Raw genomic sequence first — 11,226 nt, 5'->3', positions numbered from 1 at the left:
TGTAACCCGAGGAAAACGATGAGTTCCCAAAGAGGAAGTTGATGTAGTCATCCTTTCCCAAGGAAAGGTAAAAGATCGAGGAGCTGATGAATTGGTGAGCTTCCTGTTCACCTAGTTGTAACTGCAGCAGTTGGATAGTCTCAAATGCCTGCCTTTGCTGCTGGTTAAGGGACTGAAAAGTTGGGATGTTCGCGAAGGGGAGGATCGTGGCTTGAGCTGATCCGTAGTTGATCCCGCTTAGTATGCCTTGAATTGTCCCATTTTGCTCATAGAATGTTGGTGTGTTAGGCAAACCCATCTTCTTGGCTGCATTTACATGTCACAGAAATGTTACTTTATACATCAGTAACTACCAAATTATGAATTCAGAGCAGAAGAAGATTTAATGGTACAAGACTACATACATTGAGACATGTACAACTAACTAATCTTACGAAGTTTTACAAGTTTAATATTATTCAAGCATCAGTGGCATACAATATTCAATTCAAACTACTCATAATATGAAATTATAATAGAGTGATCATATAATTGTGCATAAGATAAGATAATGGCTCAATCACTGATTAAAGTAAGATAAAAAGTTCTGATGCATCAATGAAATTTCTGCATAAACTTCACCCAGATTTTTCAGACAGCAAAAATTCATCATCATACAATAACCCAGAAAAAGCAGGGGAAAACAGAGCATTAAAGTAAACAACATTAATTTCGAGCAATGTAATTAACCCAGGTAGAATTTAAAGCATTCAACATGAAATGAACACCCAGAATTTGAATCAAGAAACCCATATGAAAAAACAGCAAGAATTGAAAATTAAAATAAATCAAGAAAGAGAGAATATACCAAGAATATAGGGGATGAGAGTAGAGTAAGAGCCATTAGAACAAGGAAATAAGGAATGGTAATGGCGAAGAAGAGGGTAAAACAGAGTATTCGCCCCACAATCAACTGAAGAATCCCCCATTACAAAGAAACCTCGAGGTTTCAATGGTGATGAAGTGAACAAATTCGAAGTGTCGTTGTTGTTGGTGTTGTCATCATCAGATTGAATAAGACTGTCAAGAAAGGAAAATGGCGGCGGCGACGAGGACATCGGTGTCGAATGATGAACAGCAGTGCTACCGTAGTGAGAAACATGAATAATCATGGCAATTAGAGCTGTTGTTAACATGAATAACAATGTTCCAGCAATTACTTCCTTGTTCATCTTTTTTTTTTTTTTTTTTTTTTTTTTGGGAGTGGAAGAATGAGAGAGAAGAAGAAAGTTGGCGGCAAATATTTGAGGGTGTGAAGAAGGTTGTGAAGTGAGGATGAAGAAGAAACTGATATTTGGATTCTGTTATAACTAACTGTTTTTATTTTCTTTTTCTTTTTTTTTTGGGTTAGTTAGAATTGCCACTTGTACTTTTTTTAATGGTTAAGTGAGTATACTTGAGTCATGAGTAAGTTTAAAAATAATGTCATTATTTCCTAAACGTTGTTAATTTGCTATGTCACATACTTTTATAAAATTACTAGTGTAATGTAATTACATATATCGTGGTCAAATTGATATACTTAACTAATCTAATTAACTCGACCAATAATCACTAGACCTGATTCACAATAAATTCGATTAGCTCGATTGTACTCGGAACTTAACACGATCATATAATCCATATATGACTAAGGGCTAAAACTCTACAACGGATGTATATATGGACATGCAAATTTTACGACAATTTTTTAAGATAAACTTATTTCATCACATTCATAATTACCATACTTTTAATCTGATTAGTACATACTTATAATTACTCCATATATTGCATAACACAATAATTTACCATCTAATTTATACTTCCTCCGTTTTCATTTAGATGCAACACACCCTTTAGCGCAGTAATTAAGAAAGGTGGAGTTTACATGATATAATAAACTTTAAAATAGTATGAGTGGTTGTTAGGAGTGTAATTTAATGGGCCATGTGCTTTAAATAAGGGAAATGGTATAGTTTTTCCCTAAATAACTTTCCTTTTATAGTGTGTTGCAAGTATTGTGACATTTCCTTTTTAGGGAAGTGTTGCAAGTAAAAGAAAACGGAGGAAGTACATAATACATTACAGGTGTCATATTGTCATAATAATCGAATACTTAGAATTAAATGCAATTAAAATTACTATAAGCTACATAAATCTTGGTACATGGTGATGGCTTAAGAAGATTAAATAAGAACTAATTAAAATGCCAATCACATAACATAAAGAAGAAAAAAAAACCAGCAAATTATTTAATGCTAAGCATAGAACAAAAACAGAGAATCTAAGCGCTGAAAGTAATATTTAATGCTAAATTTTAGTAGATTTTACGAGTTTAATCTCAGAATCATCAAGAAGCATAACAAAAATAGAAGTAACCCAGTTGAAAATTAGCAAGAAAAATGAAATTATAAAACAGAGGAAAGATAAAATACCCAGAAAATGAGGAATAAGAGTGGATTGATGAGTCTTTGAGCAAGGAAACAGAGACAAATTACGGCGAAGAAGAGGGTAAAATAGAGCATTCACCCCACAATCAACAGTAGAATCTCCCATCACAAAAATAGCCGGCGATTTCATTGGTTCTGCAGAGTTGTTGTTGTTGTTGCCATTGTTGTTGATGATGGTGTTCTTCCGAACATTAGACTCAACCAGAAATCTAGGAAATGAAACAGACGGTGACAACGAAGGCGGAAACGAAGGTGCAGGGGAAGGAGGAGGAGGAGGAGGAGGGTGAGACTTTTGAGTGGTAGCAATGATGACTAAGACAAGGGCAAGTATAGCCATTCCAGGATAAAATACATAGTTAAAAAGACGTTCTAAGTCTATCATTTTGGTTAAAAAGAAGAAGAAATTTCAGGGTTTCTGGTAACAATGAAGTTGGTAGGAAATAGTTTTGAGGAAGAAGATGAAGAAGGAGGAAGTTAAGTGGGAGAGTATATTATGATGAATATCAAACTAATTTTTGGGTTTATGCGTAACTAATTTTAGAATTTTATACTTTTTTTTTTTTTTTTTTATAATTTTTAATAAATGGGCAAGTGGCAGATTATGAGTTTATTTGTTATGGAGTATTGTGCATTCAAAAATATTGGAGATTAGGGGAGTAATTTGATTAATTTGAATATGGAAATGAAATTATATGCAGTTATAATCATCACAACTTAATACGTTGTTAAAGTTCATGTAATTTTCCAAAAAAAAAAAAAAAAAAAGAGACACAATAGTTAACAAAGTCTCCTCACAAGACTGTTCCAGTCGAATTTAATTGGATTACATGCAAGTCCGTTATTATTTAGCTGATTAATTACCATTAAATGACACACATTACGATTATACTCCCTCCGTCCCTAAATTACATTCTTATTTCTAGCATTTATGTTATTTCTCACATAATAGAGGAAAACATGAATGTAATTTAGGGACGGAGGGAATTCGGTGATAAAGTACGAGTAGATTGAGCCATATCCTAATTCTTAAACCCACAACAACTTACTCTAAAAAAATGAAGTAGTAATGGTCCACAGATAAAATTCACTTGTTCAAACACTTAATTTTCATCAAAACTAACCAAAACAATCGATAGTATGAAAACTCCTTTGGAATGCTGCACTAGCTGAGGAACTCAAATGCGCCTAAAGATAAAGGCTAGGACCGAATTCATCCAACAAATTTGCTCCAAAGAGGCAGGCATACATGTTCAACATTTTATGGATCCCTGAATCAGCTATATTCAACCAAAAGCAAAGTCGCAAAGACATAACAGCATCAATCACACTAGACGCAAAAAACCCATATATGTCGTATATAGTTACAAACATAACCATATTGTTATGTTTGCGGCTGATTTCAACCGAAGTAGTAAAGCAATCACAGTATACCTCAAAAAAAAAATGACAGGGCCATACGAAGGGGGAGGAGAGAATACTCCATAACATGAAAAATTAATATTTCCTTGAATGAGCAATCACATTAAATTAGTACTAAAGCATGCAATAAAACACTGATATAATGCATCTGTCAAGTAGATCACATCAGAGTCAGAATCTGACTTACGAAGTTGTACCTATTTTGTACTTGATGTAACTAAAAAGAGTATAAAATCTTGAGAGACCTAGAAGCAAATCCTTGCGTACAAATTATTCTGCTACGCCTTCACCTTCCCATTAACACTGCGCTTACTATGCCAAATGCCATTTCGGTCTCCGTTTATGGGATTCTTCTTTGCTGCCACTGAACATTTATCGGCCTTGCCACTCTTTGCATTCATCTCAGCTTGGAGCCTACGCTGCCTCAACCTGTTCTCCAACCTAATAGCCTTCTGAGCACGAGATCTCATTTCTTTCTCTAAAGCGTGAGAGAAGTCCCACAGCTTCACGACACAATCTTCTCCTCCACAAACAATACGATCACCACCAATATTCACAGAAAACAAACTAGCCCCAGAACCATGCAGCATCCTCTGAGGAGGCTCAATTGTTGCCTCCTTCCTGTTCCGATATTTCATCAGACAACGCCGGTTGGATTTCAATAGTTTCCTAACATCAATCAGAGAAAGGTTCCCATCACTAGAAGCTGATACAACCCATGGAAACTCGAATGCAAGCGAATTCACAGGTCCTGAATGTGGGATCCAAGAAGCCACCTTCAAGACGCCATCATCAGCACACTCCGAGATTTCAAACATGTGTATTGATCCATCTTCTCCTCCAGTAAAGAGAAAGTCTCCTGAATAACTCCTTGCTATGGCATAAGTGTTTCCTGCATGAGCATGAGGAATGATGGCAGCCAGAGTTCCATCAGTAGTGTCCCAAATATAAACATCGGAACCTGATGTGCTAGCTAAAGTAGTGCCATGAGGTGCAATACTCCATACCCAGTCACTATGCCTTAAGACCATAACACACTGCAACGAGGCACGGTCCCATATCCTCACAGTCATGTCCCAAGATCCACTATAAATCCTTGAAATATCCAAAGCGAGAGAAGCTACCGGTCCCTCATGCTCCCAGAGTCTAAACTCAGAGTGTTCACAGTAAGAACCCTTAAGGTCGAACAAGTGAGAGACTCCCTCAACAGCCTTCCAACATTGGATAAAACCATCAGTCACCCCAGCTACCAGCAGATTTGTATCAGCAGCCACAGCACGAATTGTGCAACCAAGAGGCCTCGATGAAGCAATAGACAACCCTTCTTCCATGTCCCAAATCCGGACTACAAAATCATACCCAGCAGTGAAAACAAGCTTTGCAGACACCAGGAGGAATACAGCACGAACTGGTTCTGTGTGGCCAGTCAAATAATCACGCCTACAGCGCCCTAGATAGGTCTTGCTCCTAAAATCTCTCTCCACAAAGAGTTCCTTCCATGACTTCTCCTCAGGTAAACCGGGATTCAGAGTCTTAGTTATCGGAAGACCCCATCTCTCACAATAGAAATCCTTCCACACATGATGATCAGATGCAATCTTATAAACGGTAGTTGAAACACACGAAACAATGCCAAGCTCTTTCGGGTCTAAACAGTTCAGAATCTCCACAACCAAAGCCGGAGGAAGGTCGGTAATAGACCGACGACTTTCCAAGGCATCCCCCTCATCAGTTGTCACCAAATTCCCAGTACCAACTAAGTTTCCAACAATCTTATCACTACCAAATCCTGATTTAGGCACTAATTTTTCAGACCCCTCAGCTTTCTTTCTCCAAATACCTTTCTTGCTGTTACTATAACAACGAACAGGTGTTTTTCCAAATTTCACACCCCCAAATTGTTCTTTCAATGGATTATGAGCAGTAGAATTCAATAATTTCTTCGACAAACAAACTTCAGAAGTATTTTGGCATTCAAATGCCATAAAAGACTCTTCCTAACCCTCTAAAATTATTGTACAATTGAATACCTAAAGTCCCAAAACTTGTCAAACTAATCAAATACACTCAAACTAATCAAACCCTTTTCAAATTTTGTTTCTAACAAAAAAAATTAAGCGAACCCCAGAAACTGTACCCTCAATATCAATCAAAATCGAGCATAAAAACCCCAGAAATCAAACCCTAAATGTAATTGGAAATTTTGGGGCAGCAAAAGGAAATTGGGATATAATTTGGCAGATAACAATAGAAAAGGCAAAGAAATTAAAAGGGTAAGAATCCAAATGTCCCAAGAATTAAGGGAGATTGCGAAGATTACCTTTACAACAACAACGAGAAAGCAGCAACGAAGATCGAGCGAAAGAATGAACGTAGGAAGAAAGAATGAGAGGAGAGAGAAAATAAGAGTCCCGGCACCAATACTGATGGACGGTTTATGATGATTTGATGACGCAATTTGAGCCGTTTGATTTGATAATTTTTTCACATTCACAATCTCCACACAATTTCTCAACTTAATTATCTAGTATATGATGGTTAATTGAATGTTCTTAACTTCTTATTTAAAAAAAATGTTGCTAATTGATTTTTTTTTTTTTTTTAAACAATTGAATTTAGTTTAATGAGGTAAACTTAAAGTAAAATGTGGAAATCTATAAAGTATAGGTGTACTCAAGTATGTATATACGAAGTACAATCATGATCAAATAGAATAAATTTTTCGATAATATTAATTCATTTTGAATTTATTGTAAATAAAAAGTTGATGAAATTGGCGGTGATTGTGATACCGTAATAAATTGATAACATAAAGTGAAAACATACTAAACAAGGATAATATTAGTACCTTTAATTTATCCTCTAGGAAAACATTTCAATTTAGTTAGGCATCAAGGTGTAATCTATGCAGTATGCACCCAAAAGACCATGCTATTTGGTGGTCAAATACTCAAAGTCATCTAATTTTAGTCTTGATAGTTGATACAGGACTTTGCATCCCTAGTAATAAACTAATAATGTCTTAAGTGGCCTACTTTGGTCATACCAAGTTTTATTAGGATCATATTCATGTCTTGTCATCCCAAAAATACCCTAAGACGAGTCAAGATGCTACACTTGATGACGATATTATAGGTGTTTTTTTTTTAAGGATGAAGCGTTTTTGTCAATGATTCATGCTGGCGCGTTGGCTGTTGAGTCATTGACTAAGCTACAGCGCCACTAGACCAATGTCCATGCCTTGACCTTGTGCCTTAGGTAGTTGGGTGGACAACAGCACCGCCTTTGGGCCTTAAGCTGGCCATGGACAGCACCAGCCACTAAGGCCTATATCTAATTTGGATCAATTTCAGAAAAAAAAATTCATAGATATCACATTTTCTGGGGGATCAGGGGATAATGCATTCATATTTCACAACATAAATTCTTCAAAAACATAATTGGTCAACACTTAAAAATGAAGTATTCCGTACTCCATATTCCATACTCCATAGTATAATTGAATAAAATCTCCTGCCTTAATTATTATTATTAATTTGAATAGTTGAACTAGGAGCTAAAATTAAGTACAGTAACAAATTCCAACAGCAACAAATACAAATGTGAATGGTCAAATAAATAGGGAAGTATAATTAAAACATTATGCAAACATGAACTAAATGATCATCCTTCAAAGGACATAATTTGATCTACTCTTCAAAGTTTAAATAATGTGAATGCCATTGCAAAGCCAGCAACAAGATAAGCTACATTGAAATGTGCACTTGATGAGGCTCCATTCTTCCCTGAGTCTCCTCCTGCTGCCTCCGGCGACATCCCACCTGCGTCCGGTGACATCCCAGCTGCACAACAATGTTATTTGGATTAAAAGATGTATCAACAAAAACGACTTAAGAGAGTTATTAGTTATACAACTTATATGTCCAGCTACTTATATTGTGTGCTTGCTAAGGAAATCGCCTACTTCTCCTCAAGTTTTACACTCAACAAAGTACTCCCTCCGTCCCTTATGGAGAGAGTATACAAAAGAATGACGAAATTAATAATCTTAAACAAATATTAAAAAGAAAAAAAAAAAAAACTGATGTTCTTATTGATAAAATGTGTGTAACCAAGAATGGTGGAGTTACCTAGTGGTGCTGAAACTGCTGATGAAGGTCCTCCTGCTGATGGTGCACCTACTGGGTACCCAGCCGCTGTAAGACAAAATTAACTAAATTTTAGTTTTTCTTCTAAATTTTGTCACAAAAATATTTCAAGATAAAGTTTCACAAATGAATTCATTTATATGATCATATTAAACCCAAATTTCCTAAAAAATAAGCTAACATTATTTCACATTACATAGTCAAATTATAGGAAATTGAACATTAGCATGTGATATAGTGTCATAGTCATAGTCCAATGAGCCTTGGCTAGTCTAATTTGCAAAAAGTTGTGTATTGAGGTCGCAAAATTTTACACAACCTAAAAAGGAAAAATGGTTTGACCCAAAATTAACCTAAAACCGACCTACATTAGACCGGATTTATTTGACCCGAAACCGATTGACCGACTCATTTGACAGGTGTTGTTGGAAATAATAATCAATGAAGTAGTGTCATGATACTGTAATTGCAGGAGTGTTAGTTAACTTAGTACTGATACAAAATTTAATGGCTAACTTCCCAAACCCCACCAACTTTAAGATTCAGAATTGCTATGAAATAAATGTACTGTTTACCAGATAACCATATCGTGTCTTATGCATTTATGTTACAGCTTATGAGTTGGAGGGTGGAGCACACAATTCAATGCTTCAAGAGATTAGGTTTCATTACCTTGTTTGGGAGGTTAGATCAAGTAAATTTGGGTTTGGTGTTGAATAAATTTCAGTTTTTGAAACTTAAGCTACAATAAAAGTGTGTTCATCTTGAGAAAAAATGAGTTTAAACCGTGCAATCAATTGAATTCCCCGTATATTGTCCTAAACATACTCTACTATAACATGATTTTTAAAGAATCCGACTAATTAACAAGTGGTGAAATGTCAACAATATACTTATAACTACAAAATGACTCGATTTTTTTGAAGATAATTAGACCTTCTTTTTACATATATTGTACATTCCTAAAGGTGCCCTTGAATTAAATTGCAATGATATGCTAGTTATAATAAATTAACTACATTTAGAATACCATCATATGATTATCATATTAATCACACCATACCAATCAACTTTACCAATTGCAAATAATATAAAACCATATATTATAATTGCTAGCTAACTTTGTTAATCATACTTCCAAATCATTCTACTATAACTACTATATTTAAGACCACAAAAAAAATTAGCATACTTAAATAACTTAATATACCAACCCAAAATAAGAACACATTTCACTAAAAATGTTATAACTTCAAAATCGAACAAACAAATTCATACCTGAACACAAGCTAACATCAGGAGTTTGAAGACCACAAACAGAAGGCAATTTAAGAGCTTTCTTAAGATCCAAATCAATTGGAAAATCCTTACTTTTACCCAACATTTGACACAAACAAATTGGATTAGTATCCAACATTCCAGCTAATTCAGGGCAACAATTTTTATCAGGTTTTGCTGATTTACTCCCTTTCTCAACATAAGTCAAACAATCTGACATATTGTATATCAGACTCATACAGTCTGACCCCGCCGTTCCCGGCCCCTCCGCCGGAGCCGACGCCGGCGCCATCATCTGACCCTCCACATTCAAGCTTCCGATTGAAATTAGCCCAAAAATCACAACTACCCACATCATAGTTTTCGAGAAATTCGCCATTTTTAACTTCTTTTCTTGCTCCCCTGTTTTTTGGGGTTGCTCTGTTTTTTTGGGGTTGCTCTGTTTTTGGGTGTTGAGAGTGAAGAGAGTTAAATGGTGTGGTGTTGATATATATGAAAGAATATGATGGTACTACTATATGATATACTTGTAGACGTTGTAGTTATATTAATTTCTAGAGTAAGGTATAAATAAATAAGAATTTTATAGATGAAAAATTAATAAATGTGAAAACCTAACTTCTAACTATCTTATTGTTTTTGGACTTCAATGTGCTCACCTCACTCTTGCCTCTTCCATGAAAGATGCCGTGACAATTACAAACTTTTCTTTTTTATTTTTCTCTTTTTCAACTTTTTTATTTTTTTTTTATTTTCTATTTTTCTAAAGTAAAATCATTTTGAAACTAATTAATTAGTACTATTACTGATATGGAGTTTTAGGTCAAACAAGTCATCATTAAATTACTAGTGTTTGTTCAACTCAATTTCCATTGCAGAATAAATGGTTAAAGATTGATAAATATTATTGAAAGATAAAATTTGTCGCAGATTTAAGATAAAACATTATATATTTTGTGTACTTATCATTTTAGATTTCTAATGTAAGATAAGATTGTGTACATCTGAACCTCTCTAAACTCTAACTATTTAAACAGTTTATCAAGAGTAATTTAGAGATAAACAATACTAATTATAATTTCTCTTTTAAGTAAAAATATTTTTAAAAAAATGTGACTTTTATTTAAGGAAAAATACACTTTAATAATCCCAACTATTGGGGATTTACCTAGAATAATCCCAACTAAAGATTATTTTCTAACAGTACCAACTTTGCCTCTTATTTTCTTCCAGCGGTCCCAGACCGGTAACCTATTGAATAGGTAATTTTTTTAAAATTTTTTTATAAATGCCACGTGTCAACACGTGATTAGTTTATAATTTAAAAAATTAGAAAATTAAATAAAATCAGAAACTTCAAAAAAAAATCAGAAAATTGAAAAAATAAAATTAATAAAAAAAATCAAATATTATAAAAAAATCAGAAAATGGAAAAAAAAAAAAAAAAAAAAAAAAAAAAAAGAAAATTAGGGGAAATTTTTTTTTTAAAAAAAACAGAAAATAAAAATACAATTAGAAAATTCATTTAAAAATCAGAAAATTAATAAAAAAAAACAGAAAGTTAAAAAAATAAGAAAATTAGAAAAAAAAAAAAACAACAAAAATCCCAAAACCCTCCCAGCCACCCTCCCTCCCCTTTCCCCGCCGGCGGCCAACCCCCAAAACATCCCGAAATGGCCGGCCGACACCCACCCATATCGGAAAACACTCGACCGACCCAAAACCACCCTCCGAAACTACTTCTCGCTATTCCCCGACCCCTAAAACCACCCCCTCTCACTTCCCCGGTCATCAAAACAACCCCTCCTCCTTTCCCTTACCGCCGATTTTGACGGTGGGGGAAAGGAGGTGGGGTTGTTTCGAGGGTCGGAGAAGAGGAGATGGTGGTTATGGGGGTCAGGGAATAGTGA

At 34.8% G+C, this 11,226-nt stretch overlaps 1 protein-coding gene and 1 pseudogene across 2 annotated transcripts; both read right to left on the bottom strand.

Moving 5' to 3' along the window:
• Positions 1-220: 220 nt before the first annotated feature.
• Positions 221-6,331, bottom strand: LOC145624675 (F-box/WD-40 repeat-containing protein At5g21040 pseudogene; annotated as a pseudogene). The gene is made up of 2 exons (XR_014110472.1): positions 4,088-6,331; positions 221-306 (listed from the first exon to the last, which is right to left on the bottom strand). The product of XR_014110472.1 is annotated as an F-box/WD-40 repeat-containing protein At5g21040 pseudogene (transcript).
• Positions 6,332-7,386: 1,055 nt separating this feature from the next.
• On the bottom strand, positions 7,387-9,854 carry LOC145624674 (non-specific lipid transfer protein GPI-anchored 2-like). The gene is made up of 3 exons (XM_081677764.1): positions 9,317-9,854; positions 8,021-8,086; positions 7,387-7,732 (listed from the first exon to the last, which is right to left on the bottom strand). Exons 1-3 carry the CDS (start codon positions 9,693-9,695, stop codon positions 7,587-7,589), a joined length of 591 nt encoding a protein of 196 aa, XP_081533890.1. The 5' UTR covers positions 9,696-9,854; the 3' UTR covers positions 7,387-7,586.
• Positions 9,855-11,226: the final 1,372 nt, after the last annotated feature.

The sequence above is a fragment of the Chenopodium album genome, chromosome 3, assembly GCF_948465745.1.
Source record: "Chenopodium album chromosome 3, dcCheAlbu1.1, whole genome shotgun sequence".
Taxonomy (NCBI): domain Eukaryota; kingdom Viridiplantae; phylum Streptophyta; class Magnoliopsida; order Caryophyllales; family Amaranthaceae; genus Chenopodium; species Chenopodium album.
This window is presented reverse-complemented; position numbering and strand designations above follow the sequence as displayed.